The sequence below is a fragment of the Talpa europaea genome, assembly GCF_964194135.1.
Source record: "Talpa europaea genome assembly, chromosome: 5".
Taxonomy (NCBI): Eukaryota; Metazoa; Chordata; class Mammalia; order Eulipotyphla; family Talpidae; genus Talpa; species Talpa europaea.
Window position 1 is genome coordinate 137,103,628 of NC_140071.1, and position 24,408 is coordinate 137,128,035.

General features: G+C 43.9%; 1 protein-coding gene across 1 annotated transcript in view; it reads left to right on the forward strand.

Moving 5' to 3' along the window:
- The window catches only part of TAPT1 (transmembrane anterior posterior transformation 1), a gene marked incomplete at both ends in the record, with an annotated part of 43,414 nt that extends 19,161 nt beyond the window's left edge, over positions 1-24,253 (forward strand). The window contains 12 exon segments of the mRNA XM_084233137.1: positions 617-735; positions 10,189-10,351; positions 11,485-11,620; positions 12,925-13,022; positions 13,197-13,266; positions 14,135-14,215; positions 15,450-15,559; positions 16,898-16,957; positions 17,301-17,369; positions 20,414-20,490; positions 21,683-21,848; positions 24,038-24,253. Coding sequence (XP_084089263.1) covers positions 617-735; positions 10,189-10,351; positions 11,485-11,620; positions 12,925-13,022; positions 13,197-13,266; positions 14,135-14,215; positions 15,450-15,559; positions 16,898-16,957; positions 17,301-17,369; positions 20,414-20,490; positions 21,683-21,848; positions 24,038-24,253 — 1,365 coding nt within the window.
- Between the last annotated feature and the right edge of the window lie 155 nt (positions 24,254-24,408).

Consider the following 24,408-nt stretch of genomic DNA (forward strand, 5'->3'; position numbering starts at 1 on the left):
AAAATGTATAATGTTATCCAAAAAATAGGGGTGTGGCTCATACACACGAAAAGGGGAGAGATACAAACGCTGGCAGCTCCAGGTATGCTCGATGCCAGCCGAGGACAAGTTGGAGTCCAAGTGAAATTGTGTTAAAATGAGTAATCACTTTACATATTTTTAACACAAACCCTATTTTAAGTCAACCTACTCCATTTTTTTTTCCCCATCCATGAAGCATTCCGATGAATAGGTAACAACAAAATTATGAATGAAGTTAGTTAAAATGTTTTACTCGAAAGGTTTCCTGTCATACCTGTCACGTCTGAGGACACTCCCGGAAGGCACATCAGGCGTCTCCTGGAGCGTGGCGGGCAGCTGGACTCCGAGGGATTGGCTTTTGTCAGGGCAGGCCAGAGGGGCTGGGAGAACATCTACCGACTTGAACTTTGAAAAAGGATTTTCATGAAATGATGGCTTCTACCCCAAGAAGAACTACTAACATTATTCCCATAGCTCAGTTATAAGAAATGAACTTTCCACTTGCCTAGACAATTTGAATTTTTCACCTACAATTATTTACAGAATGTTTATTTTTACATTTTGCTTTGTTTTCTTCTCTCCTTTTAACATCCAGCTCATGGTTTTTGGCATCTTTCTGTGCCTGGACGCGTTTCTGTACGTGTTCACTCTGCTTCCCCTGAGAGTCTTCCTGGCCCTGTTCAGGCTCCTCACACTACCCTGCTATGGCTTCAGGTAAGTCTGCAGGCGCGAGCCCCCTGGGTGTTCACGCTGTATTTACTACTCGTTAGTGTTAACACTAAATAAACACTTGGATAGATTTTGCAGAACGGGCATAATTCATACAGTTTCCTTCACACTTTGGCCCTTAATGCATAAATTAGTGCAGCTTGTCTTTTTAATAGTTAATATGTAGATTTCCCTGAAGGTAGCATGTTTCTCTGAAATCTTTCATAAGCCAAATGGCATAAAGCAAAGAAGCAGTTATCATTACATTTTTTGGAAAAATTTTTGCACATTCCCAGATATCAAAAATTATCTAACAAATCATAGCAAATAATGTGCAAAATATCAAGGAACCCTAATGTGGGAGCAGGAACGATCTGGTGAAAGCACAGCCTGGGGTGCCCTCTGGCCCTGAAGAGTGGGCTGCCTCGAAGAGTGGGCTGCAGAACACACGCAACGCTGTTTTCACTTTTTGTTGTCAAAGTGAAAATCCTCTTTGCGTTTCTTTACAATTAACAAAAACAGGCACTAAACTAATGTAGGACTTTCATGAAAGTGATGTGGTGTAAGGCAGGCTTTCACGAGGCAGGGGATATCTGTATGAAATGTTTATATACTTTTTATACCCTGCCCGAATGATTTTGAACCAGCTCTCTGCTTTGGCCATTAAAATAGTGTTACTAACGCAGGCGAGGAGTAGAAGCGGCTAGAACGGGGCCAGAGCCCTCGCTGCCACTGGGCTCACTCGTCCTGTGCCTTCATTTCCTGACTTCCCAGCACCTGGAAAGTGTGGCTGGGTTCAGTGGTGTCAGAAGCCCCTCGGTGCCCTCACTACGGGGGCGCCACCTCCATCTCAGGTGGCCTGGGCCTCAGTTACTGTGACACTGAGACCCCCCCTGATTTGAGGGGGGCAGCAATTGCCTGCAGCGCCACAGGACATGGGAACCAATACACTTTCCCTTCCCTTCCTTCTTCCCAAAACTGGGAACTTCATAGTCGGCTGGAAACATTGAGCTCACCTAGATTTTCATGGTCTGTTGGCCTTGAGGTTACAAGTTGGGATGGTTCTGCTTGCTTCCTTGGCATGGTTGGCAGCCCGTCCCTGCTCTGCGTGGAAACTGTTGGTGGCTGTGTGGTTTTTGGCACCATTGCCTGAGTCGCTTTTCTAACCTTTATTTCCTTCTAAAAACATTTCATTCCTAGATAGTTTCAAATGCTGAAATGGACAGTATGTGGTCAAGCTTCATTTAGCTATAAATTAGGTTCCTGTTCCATAGTACGTAAGATATATATATATATAGTATAATGATAGTCCATAGCTTAACCATGGAAACTGAATTATAAACTTACTGGTCAATATCCAGAATTACATGTTGATTTTTTTTTTTTTTTAAGTCTCAGAAGAGTAATAAGTGAGGATATACTTCACAGTGAGTGAGCACCCAACTAGCACTTAGCTCCTTCGAAAAAGCAAGCCTTCATTGGTTTTAAGAAGGAAGACATTCTTCTAGTATAATTTGGAAGAATTTATTGATTGTGGTGATCATATGTTAAAAAGTCTGAAATAAGACAATGCTAAGATTGCCTGGCATAACGCAGTACAAGAATTGAAATCCCATTGCTGCATTGGTCTCCTGAACCCTCGTGGATTGTGCTACAAATGATTCTTTTTAGGCATTTAATCCTCTGCTTTAAAATATTTATGCATCCTTTATACTTTGGGGGAATTTCTGAAAAGACTTTATTCTTACTAGCAGACCTTTTTTCAAAGACATCTGTAGCATAGTAATTTAATACTAACCAAGCCTAAGCCCATATACTTCTTCTTTTGTCCCCATTGGGGGCTCAATGAAATCAGTTTTCAAATACCTTTTCAGAAGGCCAGAGAAAAAAATCTAATAAGACATTCCTAAGCACAAATCTTCGTGGGCAAGTGCTGGACCAGGACAGACCCATGCAAACCGGATAAAGGCAGGAGAAACTGCCTGGCATGAATGTCTCGTGCCTTCCAGGGACTTGCACACTGCACATGGTCTGGACGGCTGCGCGCTTACTCTCTAGTCCGCGGCGCAAGGCCTGTTCGTGTTCTCACCATCCCTAAGTGAGGCTTTCACAGACACACCTGTTCTATCTGGCACAGGGGTTCCTTTGGAACCCGGTATGTCAGCACTCAGCCGACCTGCACCCAGTCAGTGACTGGTGAGGGCCACCTGAGGCTTGTTTTAAGACCTGTCTCAAAGACATGTAGAGCCCTGTCACTTGGGGAAGCAGGGCACCAGAGGAGGCACAGAGAAGTATTTGTGTTCTGAATACTGAAGGAGGGAGCTGGGGTCTGCCCTCCCCTTCCCCACATGCCTCAAGTGTGAGTGGCTCAAGATCCCTGGAGCTGACCCTTTCATCCTAGATTAACATTTAGCGGTTTATTTTTCAAGGTTTTATACCCTAAAATGACACTAGAGGGCAGCCTGTCACACACAACTTGTGAGAGGCCTTACGTTTCCTGTGCTAACTGCTCTTGCTGTTCCTGCAGCATGAATCACCTGGGAATTATGTCATGCTGTTATTAATAAACATATGAGATGAAATACAGTTAGAATTCTATGACAGAACTTTAGTACTTTTACATACTCTATGTGAGTGTAGGCCAATTCTGTATATAGCATGTGAAAATACTGCCTTAGTGCCTTAGGTGTGCTTTATCAACGTGAAGAAAGTGTGCATATAAGAGAGAGATAGAGTGCTGTTTAGAAAACTCTTTTTTTGAGCAATATTTTTAAAAGCACCGCATGAAGTATTTGAAACTTGAAATATGTGAAAAGCTATATTAACCAAGCTATTGCTAGTTTTAAGTCTAAGACCTTTCAAATATTTTAGGAATATCAAAATACATTTTATTTTTACAACATGTGTAAGTAGCCAAATTCTGCCTTCTTCTAGCTTTCCTTCTAGCAGTCTCCACGGCCATTGAAGGTCACGTGACTTGTCTTGCCTGTAGCTGTATCCTGTGTCATCTTTTTCAGACAGCAGAAGTGCTCTTTCCTTCAGCCTGACTTGATTTTTTCAGAGATAAGAAGAAATTAAAAGAGACCGACAAAGAAGTTAATTGTATTTTTGGTTTTCTTTTTCTCACTTTCCTATATTTCAGTCTTCTTTCTGTTTAAAAAAAAAAAAAAAAAAGTTCTCTTCATTCTTTGTCGAGGTAATAAGAAGGCCCTGGATCATTATAGGCTCCATAGCACGTCCTCACTAGGGATAGGAAGCCCTCTCCCCACTTCTGTGCACAGTTGCATCTAGAACCACTTTGGGGAGAGGCTTTGAAAGCTGACAGTCCCCCAGATTTTTGGCTTTAGAATGTATTCATTCAACCTGTTTTTAAATCTGCGTACTTCCCAGGGTTTTTGGTTTTAGCTTCTTCAAGTACTGACAACTAAGTACACAGAGACTCTGCCTTTCACGAAGCCTGGGGGGCAGGGCAGTTCTGCCTACCCCTATCCCCACCCCACCAAAACCCCTCTTCATAGGACTGCTCCACGGTTTGCATTTTGCTAGTTTTTGGTCCTGTCAAATACTGTTGGCTTGAGATGTTAGTAGGCTGTTTATCTTGACTTGAGAGGTGTTGGTGTGTTGTCTGCAAAGGGTGTGCTGCTTCATGGAAAGTTTGCACGGTCCTTAGCACCTGTGGAATACTCAGTGAAGACTGTCGCTAATGTGTCGACAATCTTGAAATACCTTTGCCCCCATTTATTTTGTCATAGAATAAAATAAACAGATACATTCATATTCTTTTATATATTTATTCCTTCTCTCCCAGATAGGGTAATACAGTTTAGAAATATTTCTGAGAAACTTTTTACTGTACTAAGGTAATTTTTTTTAACAATGAGGACATCAAAATTGGATTTAAGTTTTGATTCATTGTATGAGCTGTGTTTCTTGAAAGACTGCAAGCATTTTATTTTTCAGAAAATTAGACCATCCTGTATCTAAAGAGACAATCTGACATCATGTTTCCAAATTTTCTTATAAAAAACAGCCATAAGTGTTTCTAATTTACCTGGTACGTTTGTGAATCCTGTACCCTAATGAAACGTTCCATTTCATTTTGTGGTTTAGAATTCTCAGTCACAATTGACTTAAAAGTTGAGGAAGGTTATAGAGAAAAATGATACTCTCTGGTGCTGGCAAGAATAAGTTATTTTTGAAAACTTGGCTAGGGCGCTTTAGACAGCAGTAACCGGGCCGTAGGTTTAGGCAGTAAATGCAGGGCCTTTCCTATTGGAGCAAATACAATAAGCGCAGGCACACTTCCTGGCCCCTCGCCAGTGTTGGGCACAACTCCTGTTTGGGGCTTTATGGGCCTTTTAAAGAGGCAGTGGTGGCTTGTCCCTCCAGAGTTCACTTCCTGTGAAGCTCTCTTCTCTGGAACAACTATGAAGTTCAGGTGCTTGAGAATTTCTTAGCCTTTGTTTACACACACGTGCACGCGCACACACACACTCTTTCTCCTTCTAGATGTGAGCCCTGATTCCCTGGTTCTGTCCTAAGTGACCGGTGCGGCTCCTGACACCGCAGGGTGGGCTCCCGGCGACTTCCTCAGGACTGTGGTGTCCTCTGCCGGCCTCTCCCACCAGGGCTCCCACCGTGCGCCTGCGGCAGAGGGCATCATGCTTGCCGTGCCAGGGTCTTAGTAACGTCAGGTTTGTTGCCCCTTTCCTCGCCAGGACGCTCCGACTAGAGTAGCGACATTACAACCTTCTCTCTCTCTTTCTCTCTCATAAATCAGACGGAAGGAAGGAGCACTTTCACTTCTTTATAGAATGGAAGGTGATGCCACAGGGACTCCTTGTGGTGAGTAAACCCTGATTTTTCCTTTACTCTTATGACCAAATTGACATCAGTGCAAATACTAATTGAATGAAAGCAGAACAGGCAGACATAGCTGCTTGGAGATGGACACGTCAGGTGGATGGCTCCTCCTCCTACGGGGTCAGACAATGTGTCCGTGCGTACACAGGAGCTGTCCGTGACCTCCCCTGGCGTCACTCCAAATCATGGTCTCTAAGAAGCACGTGTTGGTCTAGACTCGACCCCAGGTACTTTGTACCACTGGGCATCGGTGAGCTGCGCCGACTCTCGCCCATGTGAGCAGTTTATTTTTCCTTACTCCAAATACTGAACATGGCTTTTAAAAAGCCAGTATTTTCCTAGTACACTCTGGAATTATTCTAAAGCTCAAGGAAAGGCTTTAATCATTCAGTTTAAGCATTTAGTAATTATTTTTCTATTCTATGACAGGAAAGCTTAAGATTTAAAGTACTCAGTTTTCTACTTACGGAAGGCATTTTAATCTCAATATTTTATTTGAATTCACTTTACCATTATAAAGGGTCTTCTCTTTTAAAATTAGGAACCATAGTTAATATATTTTTTTACATTTCAGTAGTACGTGTTTCTTCATTCTTTCAATTCCACGAAGAGCTAAAAGTGTCAGAGTCAGAGAAAGAAAAGCCAGTCCGTATTCTGTTAGGTGGCACCTCAAGCTGACTCGGGTGCGTCTCCACCCCAGGCAGGGTGGCCCCTCTCTCCTACTCTCTGCGCATCCCCCTTTTCTGATCTCTCTCTGCCACCAGCTTTCATTTCCATCTTGGCAGTGTGTTACCTCCTGCTGCAGAGGGGAGTGACCCTCTGACCCTGGATCCTCTCTGCCTACTACCTCCTTCGTCCCCCGAATGCGGAGCCTTTGGTTGGTAATCGTGCAGATCCAATGGAAAAATTTAAATTTATAAAAGATAAAATTTAGAAATATGAAACATTTGGATTCTATAAGAGTCATTTAGCTTGAAAATGCTTAAATTCTATTGAATGTCTTGTTTAATATTACTTGTCTGGTGATAACTCAAAACCAAACTTGTAAATTAAATTAGTGGGCTTTCCACTTTGCCCAACAGCTGACTCCCCTTGTTTGTGTTCATGTGGATTTTCAGTGTCTGCAAAATGAATTGCAGTAAAACCTTTTAAGAGGCATTTATAAGGAAGAACTTCAGCCCAAAGTGGTATTCAAAAACCAACTCACAGTTGATTGACAAGGCTGTGGATAAGCGTCTTAAAGGAGTTGGAAATGCTTATTAGACAGTCATCTAAAAATACCCAAGCAGAGAAGGACACAGATCTGGAACTGGTTCGAATGGGTTTAACCAGGTGAACTATCTCAAGGTTGTCTTTGCTCACTCAGAGACGACAAAGCATACATGCAGTCATATTCTAAGATACTGCCTTAACACGATTTTTTTTTTCAGCTTTTTCATTAACAGGGCTGTTTCTGTGCAAATAAAACTCTTGTTTAAGAGTTTTGCTTTTTTTAATTCTTTATTTGAATAATACTCCTTAATTTTGAAAATCAGTCATCTCCAATAGCAACTAATTACATTAACTGTGGAAGGATTTCACCAGAACAGGGACTGCACAGAAAGCAGTGGATTCAATGGAATATTGTCCTATTGGTTTCTTTTTAGAAATCAATAACAAAAATGCTAGATATACTGGTTTTGTAGCACAGTAATTTTTCCAAATGACAGTACAGTGATACATTATACAGTATTATGATGAAAGATAGAAGGTACTGAGTTGATTCCTGTAAGATCCAAAGTCTTTTAAAGAGAGGTCTAGAATGGAAGGTGGTGAGAAGAGCATGCTTTCTGGAGCCAGACCTCAGGCTCTGCTTCTGCCCGCTCTTACCTCCCTGACCGCAGCTGCAGCACCTGCTAACCGCCCTCTGCCTCCTCTGTCAAGTGGTGACTGCAGTGGTGCCTCCCCCAGTGGGTTATTGTGAAAACAAAAGTGAGTCTGTGCAAAGTGCCTGCCACTTAGCAACTGAATTGTAGCACAAGGAGTCTCTATAATTTTTGTGTTTTTTTACAACCTCACTTAATCCTAGGCTACATAACGCTGCTCACACTTAATTTTAAATGTTAACTTATTATCATTTTGGTTCAGAATGTGTGGTGCTACGTTATTTTAGGATATATGTTCCAGTGTTTGGTCGTTCTGATTTCTGTAAATGACTTGTATTAAATAGAATATTTCTTCACAGATATGCTAATACATTGTTCCTTGGCTGCAAGTATTTATAAAGAACACAGTTGGATGTTGATACTAGAAAATGCTTTGTCTCTTAAATAAAATTGCTTTGACTAAGATCAATAAATTAGGAAGAACCAATGTAGTAGCCAAAGCTCTAAATATAATTTGCTTCTTTAGTTATCAAAATAATTTTGGTCATTAATACAAATTTATACTACCCTTTTTTTTTTTTTTTTTTTTGTGGGACCCTCGCCGGTGGCCAGGGATCGAATTGGCGCTGCAGAGGCTGCGGGCAGCCTCGCAGCCCAGCGCTCAACCACTGCACCACCAGGGGAGGCCCTACCCTATTTTTAGACTACTTTATATTTTCTTTAATTCATAAACTACGGCTTATAGTTCGGAGTAGAAGGCCCAGGTCTGTGTGTGGATTTTCAGCCTGTGCTCAGCAGTGTGCTCTGTCCCACAGGACACAGCCACATGTCAGCCTGGAGCCTGTGTGTTCAAAATAGCACCTCTTCTTGCATTCGAATTAAAAACATGTCTAGCTCCGACTGTCACAAGTGTCATGCCCCCTCCATGTTCAATCCCATGGGAGTGGCGGTGGGGTTACCTTGGTGGGCGAAGAGCTCTTGAGCAGGGTCTGCTCTGGGCTGGTGTTTGGGAGATGGGAGAGACTACTCTGGGGAGGGGCCTGTGTCCTGGGAGAGAGGGGCACACAGAGAAAAGAAGGGCCGGGAGTAACGGTAGGGGGTGGTCAGCTTGGTCCTAGATATGGTTTTTGCTCGGAACTTTGGCGCTAAGAATAGCTCTAGTCATGTTGTGTCCATTTTTCAGACATGTGGTCTGGCCTTGGCAAATTCTTCCTGTCATTTCATTGAGGCTGTTTGGTTTGGTCCAGGGTCTCCCCACTGACTCGTAGTCCTTTCTGGACCCAGACGTCACAGAATAGACCTCTTTTCAGGCATTTGCTGGCTCCCACATTCTCCCTGTGGCCAGATCATGCTTATGCCTGATGCCAAGCCAGGTGCCCTGGCCTCGTCAGAGGGCGAGGAGGTTCTGTCTCAGCAGCCCAGCTCCCCATCACCTGGTCAGCTCTGTGCAGGGTGGAGTTGGGGAGACATGCAGCTTCCTTGTTGAACTCTGTGGCAGGGGAGGGGGAGGTGGAGGAACAGAACCCCGACCTGAGTGTGGATGAGGGTTGGGAACGAGTGGCAGAGAGTAGGTGGCCAGGGCGCCTCTAAGCTTAGACTGCTCAGACCCAAGGCAGCTGGGAGCACGCGCCTCTAGGGGGAGCCAGGATGCTGGCAAAAACATGGGCACACGGAGATCCCCAGTTCTCACAGACATGCTCAGGGTTTCCTGTGAGTGCACTTGATGGAAGCCGCCAGGCAGGAGGCCAGAGGAGAAAGTGTCTCCTCATCTTGTCAGAGGGGCTCACGCCCATCGAAAGACATCTTTGCTTGCTTCTATTTTTCGTGTGTGTGGGGTGTGTGTGTGTGTGTGTGTGTGTGTAGGATTTTTGCACAGATGTCTTAGTAAGGTGTTTCCATTCGTGATTTACGTTTTGCCCCTCATGCCCTGAGCTCAGAAGTAAGGAATGACTCTGCTCTTAGTTACAGAGGAGAAACTTCTGTAATAACCACGCTGCCCACAAGCCTGTGAGGAAACAACAAGAGGGAGAGAATTCATGGAAAATAGAACTAACCTGAATATACAGAAGGCCAGTCCCCTAATGAGAGAAGTTCAAGAAGCAAGGGCTGGGCCGGCTCCCAATCCTGGTGTCAGCAGGAGCGGCCCTTGCAGACGGCAACTCAACTGTTGCTAGCAGGGTTTCTGGAAGGTCTAGTTCTAGGAACTTCTGCAGATACACTTTTATGAAAGGCGTGGCGTGGCTTTGCATCATGGTTTGTAGCTGCAAAGACGGAAGCGTCATAAAACGTTACTCGGTTGCAGTGAGCCCCTCCTTAGGGCCCACGCTGCTGAGCAGCACCTGATGGATCAGTACGGGAAGTTCGTAAGGCCACTCAGTAGTGAGTGTACAGTGTGGGACGCAGGCACAGATGCCAGCGTGTGGAAGGGCCGGTCAGCGGGCGCAGGGCCTCAGAGCCCGTCTTCATCATGGCCGTCCATGGTTTTAAAGCGCTCTGTCAGCAATCACCTGTTCTGTGCCCGCTTGCTGCCATCGTCCAGTGCTGGTAGTGATTCTGCTTAACCTGTGGTTCCTGCCGTGGCTGGAAAGCTCCCCCTGTTGGAGTCCGTCAGTGTAGTCTTCCTTGTTGGAGCAAAGTTTTTAAAACATCAGCCTGACGTCACCGTTGTATGCCAGTGTGTGCAGTGGGACTCAGTGATCCTCACGTTCTCATTCCTTCTCGCGCATTTCAGGGACAGACGCTTGCTCCAGCCTGCCCAGGTGTGTGACATTTTGAAGGGTGTCATTTTGGTCATCTGCTATTTCATGATGCACTACGTTGACTACTCCATGATGTACCACCTGATAAGGGGGCAGTCGGTCATCAAGCTCTACATCATCTACAACATGCTCGAGGTGAGCATCCCACCCTCTCCCCCCACCTGTGCTATCTCGTCGGCAGCCCAGCACCCCCGTTCGCCTTCATTGTTTCCACAGGCGCTCGGGGCCTTGTTCAAATGCAGGTTGTGATCTAACAGAACAGGCCTGGGACCAACAGCTCCCTGTCTGAGGAGGTGGTGCCGGGTTGCTATCCAGGGACACACCTAGGGTGGCAGGTCCCTAGTAGGGAAGGTGGGTGTCCACCACCTAGACATTTTGAGTCAGTACCCCCTTTGAGAATGTAAATTGTCAGTGCTTGGAAAGTTTGTTTTACAAATTCATTGGAGACTCATGTACCTTTTTCTAGAACTTTAAAATTATGAGCAAAATGTTAGCGTTGCCGGTGTGTGCTGTAATAGACTTACATTTTAAACTGCTTTGAATTTTTGCATAGAGCAGGCAGCCTTGTTTCCCCATTTCTCCTAGCCCTTCGCATTTTTTAATATAATATAGCTCCCATTAAGTCATCAGCCTGTGAAAGTCAGCATTTGTACAAAAAATGAATTGTGCAGTTACATAAAGAAAAACAATGCTTTGCTTTATCTAACAAGTTTTTTAAATAATAAGCTATTCTAGGTTATATAATAAACTTTTGAGATTCAAGTTGCATTTTCTTCTTCTGCTTTTTAGGAATAGAAGCATGGTCTACCTATCTTTCAACTTAGCCAGGAAGGGATTTTTCTTAATGAGTGACAAGAAAGGTTTTAGGGCTGCTGGCTTTCTGCCCCAACGCTGGGAGCTGTCTCTCCACAGACGCCATGCAGCTCTCAAATGTATTGACTGGCTGTCTCACAGCCACAGCAGCGTCCTGGTCTAGGCTTCTTGCATATGCTTGCCCCCTCCACAGAGGACACAGGCCATGGTGTGGGCGGACCTGGACCAGAGTAGCATCCTGCTTGGCTCTGGAACAGAAAGAAATGCCTGGACCTCATCTCCTCTCCGTCGTTTGCCACTATGTAATACTTGTTTGCAAACACAGCTAATTAGACAAAGTTTGCCTTGCAGAGGCATTTAAGAAGTCAGATGTCCAGCATCGGAGTCGCAGCTGAATTTTAGCAATATACTTAAATAGAAAATTAAAACACGCTTCTCCAATCCTTTTTCTCTAGGTAGCAGATCGTCTGTTTTCATCATTTGGACAAGATATATTGGATGCGCTCTACTGGACAGCCACAGAGCCCAAAGAAAGAAAGAGAGCCCACATTGGGGTGATTCCTCACTTCTTCATGGCCGTTCTCTATGTCTGTATCCTCTTAGGCTCACCAGATAATCCAACAGTCAGTGCATAGGCTGCACTGTTTTATTTGGCTAGCTGGTCCTGAGAATTAAAGCATGTGTGCATGCGTGTGAATGTCTACTTTCCTTTGAAAAATTGGTAATAAGCGTCACTATAAATGAAGGCGCCCCATGTATGCAGTGCCTTTCAGTCTCCTCAAAAACAGTTCTATTCCTCTGTAACTGATTATTAAGGAAGGATTTTAGAATAAAAGGATAATGTATTTATACATACTTTATGTAGCTCTGTGTAACTTTTTCATAGTTATAGTGCCATTGTCTTGAAATAAACCTAGGAATTCTTAATTCTTAATGTCCTTTAAACCTAGGAATTCTTCATTATAACCTTGAGTTTAAAATGTATATAATTCATCTAGAAGTTAAATATGAAACAGATGAGGAAGGATTTCTTCCTCCCTACCCTCCCAGTCCCCAGTTCTGAAGCTTTTACTTTAGAGAGTAATGGCTTTACTATATAATCCATATGAACAGTGTGTGTGTCCACATGATGCACTGACACACACATGCTTCCCTGCACTAATGTCCATGTGGGATCAGGACTCATTCCCAGGAACGTGTCATGTGATTGTTATGTACTTTCTCCAATAGAGTGATGTCGAAAGGGTCTAAGTGGGGAGATGTCTATGAGAGTAATAGCTTATTCAAAATATAATGGAATAAAATAGTTACTGTTCTAATTAAAATAAGCTATTCCACATGTAGTTAAGAATAAAATCCTGCAACTTATGTGTCTTCAAAAATAACATGAAAAAGAACCTTAATTGTTAGACATTTTTTAATGCCTTACATTCCATTCCCCTGAAGAACCATAGGGGAAAATCACTTCCAGACTTTTACTTTGCATTTTAGGAGGCAAATTAATCTTAATTCAGGATGGATATACCTAGATCTCATCTTTCGGTATTTGCCATCGTTTCTTTCATTTACATAACAGTTTTTTGAGGGCCTATTTCCCAAGCATTGTTCTTAAATGCCAGCGTTGAGAAGGAAAAAGATGACTGTGTTTTAGAGACTCAGGGCCCAGGTAGGTGATACGGAGCTTTGCGCCTGCTTTGGCTGTCCCATGTGGGGTGCGTGTACTTGTCCTGCAAATTCTGCCAGTCATAGCTAACAGGAAATTCAAAGATAATAAAATAAGTAAGACAAGACTCATCTTTTCCCTTCATTATTCATTTTCAAGTTTTTATAATATTACCTATTGAGATAATATAAGAATAGACTTAAGATTTTTCCTTGACATCACTTATTGCTAGTTTTGCATGCAATCCTTATAATGGTTCAAGCAACAACCCTCAACGTAGCTTTTAACTCACACAACAAGTCACTGCTTACTATCATGATGTCCAATAATGTAAGTATGAGATTTTTATTTTACATTTTTTTATGTTCTGTCATCACGTTAAGGGCAATTTCTGGATGGGAGAAAATCATTTTTCCTAAGTGTTATTTATTCTCTGGGATGTTATGTGGCATGTCCATTATTGTTACAGCAATAATGATGATTGTTTTTTGTTTACTATTTCAGTTTGTTGAAATTAAAGGAAGTGTTTTCAAGAAGTTTGAAAAAAACAATCTTTTTCAAATGTCCAATAGCGGTACGTACAGTCAGGTTCTGCTTGCAGCTTTGGGCTGTTCCTTTGTAGTTCATATTGAAATTAATGACATGGTTCTCGTGGGTTCTGTTTCTTTAACTGAAGCTGTGCTTTCTCTTACTCTTTTAACATCTCTTCTAAATTTGTTTTTCATCTTGGTTATTGTAGTCATGGGATATTTAAGATGGTAAAACACTACCAATGTTTGTGTAACACCTTAGCATGCTTTCTGAAGCATCTCCTTAATCCAGAAATTTCTTTGCAGCAGAGGATATGATGCCATTTTATAGATGTGGAAACCAGAGCGCTGGGGGCTCATCCCCACATCCTCACATTGCTGCCGAGAGCAGAATTTTGACTGTAAACCTCACATGGTCTCTTGTGCACAGAATTTTCAGCTGTGCTTTATGGCCTCCTTTCTAATTCTGAGAAGTGTGGAGCCACAGAACTTACCGCCAGAAACTTTATCTTACTAGATCCCAGAGATCAGAGCCGCCTAGTGTCTGCTTCTCACAGTGTACCCAGTGTCTTCTGTTTTCCTCTCTGCTTCTGCTTTTCTTCTGTAAAATGAAGACGGTTGTCACCTGTTCCCAAAGATCACTGGAGGGGTCTGATGCAGACTGAGGGTTTAGACGGTTTTTGAAGTTTGTAGAGAAGTGGAATTTCCCGTACTAGAATTATGTTGGTGAGGGAAGCAAGTAGCTTACCTATGTCGCACCCTCCCATATAGATATAGAAGGTGGTGTATTTCACAGACATTTGTACATAATATAATGTTGTATTGTTCTGACTAAAAGAAAATCATTTTATCTGTATATTATATTTTATGATTTATGTGCACTATAGTCTTTATACGTTCACTTTCTTTCAGATATTAAGGAACGATTCACAAATTATGTGCTTTTGCTAATAGTGTGTCTAAGAAACATGGAACAGTTTTCCTGGAATCCAGGTGAGTAACCCTTAACACAGTGCTTTTTCATTTTACTCTTGAACCAAAAATCGTTCTTTTACATGGAATAAAATAAGCATTATCCCATCAACTGCTCCATTGCTTGGCTCCAGAAGCAGCTGTTCTGTGGGATGGGCTGCACGCCTTCTCTGTGTCTCGGTGGGCACCTTGCCGTGTGCAATGGCCTTTGGCTTCTCTTTTCCCATAACCTTCACAGCATCTTAGAACTGGGTGCTGCCGGGCGCTACAGCGTCCAGTCCCCTTTGTTTATGGTTGGAGCTGGCGGGCTGCCGTGCCTCCCTGAAGACAGCCACGTCCTTTTCATTTGAAAGGTTCACCAAGACTTTTGCTCTTCCCTAACTTCTACTCTTTTACTCATTCACCGCTTATTAGCATTTGAGTAAAGATGAATTAGAGAGATGCATTGTAAAGCTGTAAATTTGGTTGCTTATGTGCATCGGAATCAAGGCAACAGGAAGTTGTGGCGAATTCAAGCGCTTCCACCACCTGCCCAGTTAGCTGACCTTTGCCAGGTGCTTGTCGTGTGCTGGGCACGTGAATGTGCATAAGTCCTAGGACATTTGTGGGACTCCAGGCTAGTTGAGGAATAGACAGATAGTTCTAGCACAGTCTGGTGCTGCTGAGGTGAGCTGGTGGACAGTGATCACTCACTCAGTTAAGTCAGGTCATTTTGAGGTTTTTTTATGTCAGACATTTTTGTATAACCTTATTCTTCAGGAATGAGATTATGTTTTGCATTTTAGGTCTTTTTTTTTTTCCCTCCAAAGATTGATTGATTGATTGATTGATTGATTGATTGATTGATTTATACAAGCACTGGGTACAGTCAGAAGTGCGGGAGGGCGAGAGAATTCACCAGAGTCAGAGCTGAGAGCAGAGCAGGCAGACTGAGGAAGTACACTGCTGAGGGGAGCAGTGGGCGGCAGGAGAGGTCTGCGCGGCATGTGGGACCCTCACCTGGTGGCCGGGGATGGAACCGGCGCCGCAGAGGCTGCGGGCAGCTTCGCAGCCCAGCGCTCAACAGCTGCGCCACCAGGGAGGCCCGCATTTTAGGTCTTGAAAACTAGTTGCATATTTAAATTCTATCTCTATGACCATGTACTAAAAGCTAGTTTTCCCCTTTGAAGATTTCATATTTCTGTGGTAGCCTGTGACACTATGGATTCTGTCCATCATGGGAGATTTAACTGTCTGTGTCCCCCTTTCTTTATAGATCATCTCTGGGTGTTGTTTCCAGATGTCTGTATGGTGATCGCATCCGAAATTGCTGTGGACATAGTAAAGCATGCCTTCATCACCAAGTTCAACGACATCACTGCAGACGTAAGTATTTAAGAAGCAATCCAGTGTTTGACATTGACATCAGGCTGTTGTCATAATGTTGTAAAATAGCAGGTTTATTACTGTCTTTATGAAGAGACTAGCAGAGTACTGTCACTTCAAAGTTGTCGTGCAATTTCAAATTTCTAAAAATTGTAACTCTTCTGAAAGTATACGATTCAATACTAAATAGTCCTGACTCGGTACTTTTGGGTGGAGGAATAGGTTGGCCAGTAGTTGAAGTCAAAGTGTTATTAACTCAGGGTCATTATAAATACTGTCATAACCTGTTTGCTTAAACTTTTAAAAATATTGTTGCTATTGAAGCATTAGGCTAACAAATCTTTTCTCTCTGGCTAGAGTTTTAAAATATTTTATATTTAGAAATAGATTTATTTCTTCTGTGATTATGAATATGTGATTGAAAAACTCTGGAAGACAAGAGCCTTATAAATTTCTGGTGAAAACATTTGATGAAACTCTGAGAGTTTATTTTTAATATTGGAACCAAATTTTCTGTAGAATTTCCAGGAATAGATATGTTGCCCCAGGTTCATTGTCTGTAAAACACAAGAACAATATCCTAATGCATTACTTAAGTTTTCTAGATTTTATTTAGGTTGTACTTTGTCTTCCTCTGATACTTACTGTTTTATTTCAAAAGACGAAGATTTAAAATCTAGTGCAGCTACAGCTGGTGCAGTGTGCTAGTAGCCGCACATGGTGATTGATTGGATGATGGGTTTTGGATTACTTGATGCACTTCTTGTGAAGCCCTGATAGAGTCATTTTATTGTTTACTTTCTTGGCTTCCTCAAATCATTCCTTTTTCGTGGGATAATTTTCTTAACATCTGAAGTCGAAATACCAATAATAGGCATGATCCATCACTTAGTGCACTTTTTAGTGGAAGTGACAATTCGTAAGCGCCTTTGTGACTGCTGAGCTCAGGGTTACATCTTGCTTAGTGTCCACCCTCTGAGAAGGCATTGCTGATGTTAGATACAGAGTAGTAATCATTTTTAACTGTTCATATAATGTAGAATTTCACATTCATTTTGCATGTGTTATGCTACTTAAAATGGCCACTCATCCCAAAATTCCGAACTCTGAGGATCACAGTCATAGAATAATGCTCTTTTGGAGATGCTTCCAAAGGCCTGTGGGCATGGCCTGAAAGAGAGAGGCCGATTCACCCTGATTGTAGGGAAACAGCGGAGGGTCTGCTTGGCTACTGGCATCCTTTTCCTGGTTAATATTACACATTTTCATCTGTGAAGCCTAAATCTCACACATTATCTGTTTGTACTACGTTAATATTTCATTCTTGTTTGTTTCTAGGTCTACAGTGAATACAGAGCCAGCCTTGCCTTTGACCTTGTTAGCAGCCGACAGAAAAACGTGAGCATCACATCAGACGTCTGAAATTACCTGCCATGGCTTACTGTAGCGTAGAGTGTCAGTTTAGGGAAATCTACACAAACTCCCCATTTTTCTCTGCTCTCAACACTACACATTTACAAGTTAATAAAAACAAGACTAAGAAGCATAGTTTTTGCAGTCTTGTTGCAATTACACAGCTTTTATAGTTAAAACTTCTTAGAGATATTTTGATTACTGAATAATTTCACTGAATGGCACAATGGGTGGCGGGTTCCCTGCTTGCTCACACCTTCTGACTGGTTTAGAACATTTGCTGGTGAGTGCCGCTTAAACCCCATAAATCCCTTCTCCCTCTGTCCAGGCTTACACTGACTACAGCGACTCTGTCGCCCGGAGGATGGGGTTCATTCCTCTCCCGCTGGCTGTCTTGGTAAGCCCTCATGTTTTTCCCTGTTTTATGAAGAGATAGCCATCATCATAAAATGTTCATGAGTGTTAGATCAGTAAGTTTGTTTCCAAAGGACTTCACATAAAAATTGATGGTAAATGCCTTGGAAGGAAAATGTGTTTTAAATTCTAGCATAGCCCTGGATTCCAACCACCCAGTAGGTTGGCGTTGTAAAGGACTGCTCTGTGTAGTGGCCTTCCTAACAAGAAGACTCTTTTTGGCAAAGATTTGGCTTTTTGAATGGAAATACTTGGTGTAGGCATTGATGTGGCCCCTGTAACACATACTAATAGAAGTACAAGTTGAACCGACATTTCTAAAGAGCAGTTTGACACTGTTCTGCTTTGATGAAGTAATTCCAGTTCTAGGGCTTTATCCTAAGGAAATAGTTATAAAAGGTCCATGATGATTGGAGATCAAGTTTTGTAATGCATTAGCATTTACAGTGGTAAAAATTTGGAAACAAATGAAATAGGTTAAATAAATTATGATCAAATGAAGACATATTCTGGATCCATTATAATTATCACTTTTTAAAAATTTTTTAAGTTTTTGCAATGAAAATTTCTACTATTAGATTTCAGGAATGTCATATATTTTTAAATAATAGCACTAAAATTTACTAAATTCAGCCCAAAATAAGTCACCCACTTAAAATGTTTTTTTATTTGCTTGTTGACATTTATCTCAAATTCACATAGAGTATATGCTTATATGCTAAGAATGCAGGTAACAGCCACTGTGCTTGTAGTAACTGCCATTTACAGGCCAGCTTTTTTTTTAAATTGAGGTAACTTTGGTTACAACACCAAATGCGATTCAGAGGTACAGGATCACACCTCCTTCAGGTGCATGTTACCACCCACACCCAGCACCAACGCCTCCACCTTAGTCATTTGGGCCCCTCCACACCCGCTCTCCACCCTCCCGGTGCCCTCTGGTTGTCTCAGTTCCACAGTCAGATTTCTAGGGTTTGTTGTCTGGTTTGGTTCTGTGTGTCCTTTCGCTTGGTTTCTCTGTATTCCGCATATAAGTGACACCATCTGTGTTTTTCTTTCTTCCCCTGACTTATTTCCCTTGGTATTGTCCCCTCCAGTTCCATACATGTTGTTACAAATGGCAAAAGTGTTCATCTTTTTTCATCACTCAGTAGGCTTCCTTTGTGTGTGTATATATGCAAATATATATCATCATTGTTTTCAGTTTTTTTGGTGGCTTGCTTATTATATAATAACATAACTTTCTTTGCTTGGGAAGAAAAAGTCCTAGAATTTTTGCAAGTGTGGAGGATTTTAAAGAGTAAAGTGTTTCAGTTTAGGAGCCCAATAAAATAGAGTATTAAATTTTTGTACATTTGTTCCCTACAACTGAAAATATGACAGGTACAGTGTGAAGATAAACCTAGATTATCTAATTTTTTTAAAGGATTGGTTAAATCCAAATAAATTGATTTAAATTTGGTCCTACTTTGCCAAATAATAGTTGATTATCTAGTAACTGATTTCTATAAAATTCTATTAGTGTGACTTTAATTTTTTAATTTAATATTTTTAAATTATCCTCCAGTCTTAGTTTTATTCTTTTAATGTGTTTTTACAGTGGTTGCGCCAAAAGACTTAAGCTTAATTAGTAGTTGACTAATAAACCCTTTGGGAAAGCCTCTGTTTTTGTGGGAATTGTGTGGTTGTGCATTGGCCTACGGGGTTTCTTTCACAGCACTTTCCTCCCGCAGCTATAGGGTGACACTCCAGCTTTGGCAGACATCAGGGAACCTTGTAGAATAAATACACCAAGGTCCCAGTAATCAGTGGATTCTTTAATTAAAGTCCAAGAGTGGCAATTTTTCCTCTAAAATATTACCTTGGTCCTAAAATGGACTCATATAAAAAAATTCAAGGAAATCATGAAATAAGTTCTCATGGAAATTAGACTTTGAAGTTTGCATATCTTAACATTATTAATATACTAGATGAAAGTGTAGTCAGTAAAGCCTTGAGTGGGATGTTGGTTTACTGTTTATATTGCTCTAGGAGCCACGCTGATTCCCATCACAAATATTTGCACAGCAGGTCATTTCCCTGCTAGAGACTGACAGAGGTGCCGGCTTCTCTTCTTCCCCACGGTGGAACTGTGTGAACATACGCCGTGTCAGTCCCTCTGTCTCTTCCCAATGGCTCTTTGGATTAAAGGCACTTTTTTTAATGTCATTTAAAAATCATCTTGTCATATTTATTTAAGACTTTCTAGTGGACTCTTCCCTTTGGTGATAACATTAGCAGACAAGGGGAGCGATTTTCCCTCATTTTCCATTTCCATGTAGAGTCCAGCTAGGCCCGCACAGTGGGCCAGCCCCATCCTGAATCCAATAGGCATCAATGCGTTTTGGTGATAGAGTCTACCAGATTGGCTCAGCGGACATCTCAGGATAATGCTGTCCACCTCTATTCCTGGGAGAGAAGTAAGAAAGTAGGTGTTCAATGTCACTATCCAAAAGAGACACATTTTCCAACCTCTAGGTAAATTACTTTGTAATAGTATTTCGTTTTTTAACAACAGCACAAAACTCCTAAAATTCCCTTGTTTCTCTGTTTCTGCAAGTCATTGGGAGGTTCTTAAAAAAGTTCAAGACCGAAGGACAAAAGAAGCAAGAATAAGGGAAAAGCCCACTCACCGGTTCAGCTCTGGTAGAGACGCGTCCGGGGAGATGAGATGATTTCTACTTTCCAGAGTATTTTTCTGTTTTAAAAATCAATTGACTTGCATTTCTGTTGGGCACAAGTAAACGATATCCATGAACCAGGGGTACCCTCTGACTAGACCGTGGGTCCCCCAAGCAAATCCAGATCCACTGCAGGCTCACAGGTGACCAGGCACAAACTGACAAATCTAAAACAACTTACGTGGATTTAGACAGGCCACAGCGTAGGCCGAAAGTGTTAGAATCAGTATGGAGAGATCCTTTTCTAGATATTAACTGATAACTCTGTGTTTGTGTGTCTTTGTTGTTTTGGTTTGTTTCTGGCCAGCTCATCAGAGTCGTAACAAGCTCAATTAAAGTGCAGGGGATCCTGTCGTATGCCTGTGTCATCCTCTTCTATTTGGGGTAAGATGATCTGTTCTTGCACATGTGTTTGGTTCTGTAGTCACATATGAGTGCAGATGTAATGGGAGTTTATAGGAACCTCGTTGCCACGCTGCTAGGTTAAGTGCGCCGCTACTTGATAGTTGTGTTAGTGGCATATTAGATTTTGTTTTGTTTAATCTGTCATAAAATCATTTACCTAAATGCTTTTGCTTAGGATGGTTTTCCCCCATTTTTTCTTTTATGATGAAATCTGCCGTTGCCATTAGACATGTCGATGTGTTTAAGAGCATCTTCGGGTTTCTACTGTGTTTGCCACATTAGCATTTAGCATGTTCCGGGCCTGTGCCATGGGAACCCAAAGCAGACGCGGGCCTGTGCTTCCTCCGCCCGGCCCAGGGCCTGTCAGCTGCGGCCCCGCCGCCCGGCAGCCCGCACTCTGCTCGGGGTGTGTCTCAAGCAGGTACAGGTGTAACGTGTGTGCGTGTTCTTAATCAGAACACTTGTAGCAGCAAAATATTAGAAATAACCTAAATCTCCATTAATTAAGGATTTTTTTGGAGTTTCGGTACGTGATAACCCATACAACTAAGCGTTAGGAGACTGTTAAAATAATGTCACTGAGAAACTTTAACTGGCAGAGAAGATATTCATACTACAATAGCGATGACAAAATAACAAAACTGCCTGATGTTTCTAGCCACGCGCATCCTGCGCACCTTCCCAAGATCACCTCCTTTCTGGCCTACCTGGCGAGGCGCTCACTCGCACACACAGGTGCTCCACTTTGGGGTCAGGACATGGATTCACACTCTCGGGCCCCCAGTGCAATGCTCTGCTCCCACCTCCTGGTGAAGCAGACCCCGTTTCTGAGCAGCGAAACCGTCTGCTCACACGGCAGACGCCACGATCGTCACCGTGTGTGGAATTACATGTCCCTTTTATTCACCTGCATGAAACGTACTGGTTTTATAAGACAATAAATATTAAATAATTTAGCATCAGGTAAGACTTTTAAGTCGTGTCACTTCTTATATTGAGAACTAGGGAATTTACCAAGCATGTCCCCTTGTGGTGAAGAAGCCTCAGGAAGCTTTGCATACGGACCTGCTCAGACTCTGGCCCTTGGGCCGCCTCATTGAGCGAGGGCCGCCCCGGCCCTTGCAGCCACTTGGGTGAAGCCCAGCAGTGACTGTTTCCTTTCTGGTTTTAGGTTAATATCCCTGAAAGTACTTAATAGCATCGTGCTGTTAGGGAAATCTTGCCAATACGTGAAGGAAGCCAAAATGGAGGAGAAGCTGTGTCACCCTCCCCCAACCAGCACTCCCGGCAAGCCGTGCAGTAAATCGCAAAACAAATGCAAACCCGCTCAAGGTACGTGTGCTCCTCTCCCTCGCCTGCATCCTTTTCTGAGCTCCTTGTCTGAGGGCGCCCTGACAGGAAGCACCTGGGCCACACCCGGCAGCGCTTGCCGGCTTGACTGCACTGGGCCTGACTGCACTGGGCCTAGCTGCTCTTCACGTCCTATGTTCCCCATTAGCCCTCCCCCAGGCTCTTCGCTTGGTGTTCAGAAGTGTGGTCACCGCTCCGTAGAGACAAAGAGGCCTGTTGCCGCAGGCCCCAGGCCCCAGGCCCGGGGCTGCCGTGGAGAGGAAGGCAGGGCTTACCCTAGATGGTCAGGGAGGGCTCGAAGGCGGCCAGTGGGTCTGCACTGTGTTGGGGAGTCAGTGCTCAGAGGAAACTCCAGCAGGCGGGGAGAGGGCAGTGATGGGACCTGGGGACCCCCCCCCCCACACTGGGGGAACCGACACCTTCCTTCCCGTTCCTGCTGACCAGATTCTGGGTAGCCCAGAAGAAGCCCTGGATTGGCTGTTGAGGTTGTGCAGCATGAGAACGAGGAGTAGACGTTGCCAGGGTTTCTGACCTGAAGACTTGGAGGAACAAGTGGGACACTGACTTGCTTTGTGGTTACTAGATAGCAGCTCCCTTTTCCCACAAGTGCTTGTTCATAGGACGTTAGTCTAGTTGGCTTGTTCTGAATGTGTGGCGCGACCGTGCAAGTGGCATCGGAGATGCTGGAGTTAGGAAGGGAAGTCGCTTGTGCCTGTCGGGGCTCACAGACTGCTGGGGGCTGGTGCAGGTGGCCGTCCAGACAGGCAGGGGTGGAGGGCAAGAGAGGGGCCTTCCTGGAGAGGGTGCTGCCTGAACTCAGTCCTGAAGAGTTAGGCTGGGTGAGGCGACCTTTCAGGAGAGGGGCCGACTTTAGCGAAATCACCAAGGCCTGGGCAGGCATCCAGAGACTTGCGCTCAGTGCTCTGGGAGTGTGGAGTTTGCTCTCGAAAAGGGGCAGGAGGCGAGACTTGGACTGAGCCAGTCTTGTCTAAAGCGAGAGTATTGGTCAAGTATATGTTTTACAGGAAGGTAAATGAAGTTAGATAAAAACTTGTATCATCATTGTTTTCCTATAAAGAATCCTATGAAGAATTTTTTCTGTAAGCACTAATGACATGAGATTACATTGTTTCCTGGAGGGTCTGTAAGGCTTCTGTTATGCTGGGCTTCTTCAGTACCTTAAGGAATTAGTGTGTACATCTTGCTTTCAAGAAGTTTCTAATCTAGTGGGGTAGAGCCTTGAGCATATGCTGCAGTCCAAGGCCATCGGACCAGGACCAAGTAGGAAAATACTCCCCTCCGACAAGTGTCTGTGTAGGGAGTCTGATGCCAGGACACCGCAGGCCAGAGAGCATTTAGTGGGGGAGTTGCCAGTCGGGCCGCTTGGGCCATTTTGGGGGTGAAAAGGGAGGCTGACTCTCAAGACAGCCTCCCATTCATCGTGTTCTGAAGGGGGCAAGGAATGGCAGCAGAGTTCAGGGACCAGGCAGGGAGGAATGACTAGGAGAGAGACAAGCGTGTCAGTGTCTCAGCCTCGGGGATGGTCTCGGCAAGTGTGTGCATCTGTCTGCACTCGTCAGGTGGTTCTCTGGAAGCCTGCACAGTGTGTGGCGTGGCTGTGGCCTCCAGGCAGCTGCTCTGTGAGGATGATTCCAGGGTCACAGGGTTCCATTCCCAGCCAGCTGCTCCCTGCGCCAGGCTCCAGGAGCCCTGGGGCCCACAGAAGCATAGGGGGTTTTGCTGCATGGTCTTTACCTCTGGCTTGGACTTCCTGGACATGTGACGTGCTGACCCGGTGCAGCTGAGGTGACAGCACGCTAAGGTGGAATGTCCAGCACCTGCTGGGCCCCCGTGTCCCGAGCATGGGAGCCAGTGTTGGCCTTCAGGTCCAGCAAATTGTGTGAGGACTTGATTTTATAGAAGGGGTGTGCTCCGCGGGAATCTGACCTGTGACGTGACCGTGTGAGAGCAGGGCCCCTGAGAATTCTGGCTGAGTGAACAAACAGTGTAGCTGCCGAGTTCACGCTGGCGATGGCTCTTGAGCACGTGCTTGTGTTGTCGCCTGTGTCCCGGGAAGCCTGACGCTGAGCCCCTCTCTCGGCAGGCTGTGTGCTAGCGTGTGTTTGCTGTGGCAGGAGTCCCTTTTCTGACAAAATGGGTCTGTTCTTCCACAGAAGAGACCTTGTCCGCTTCAGTCACCAGCCAGCCGCTCCACCCAAAGGAAAACGTCGTGCCGTTACTTGTGACCAGCAACTCCGACCAGTTTCTGACAACCCCGGACGGCGACGAGAAGGACATAGCCCAGGAGAACTCTGAACTAAAGCACAGATCCTCCAAGAGAGATCTGCTGGAGATAGACAGGTTCACAATCTGCGGGAACCGCATTGACTGACCCATGGCCGCAGGCGCCCGGCGCACGTCCAGGGCTGCCGGGACGGACAGAGGCTGCGGGTGGCGTGTCAATATTTATTTAAAAACTTAAATTATTGGAGAGCAAATCTTAGTATCTTTCTTCCAGTCTCGGGGCCCGGCTGAAGGCTGGGGCCG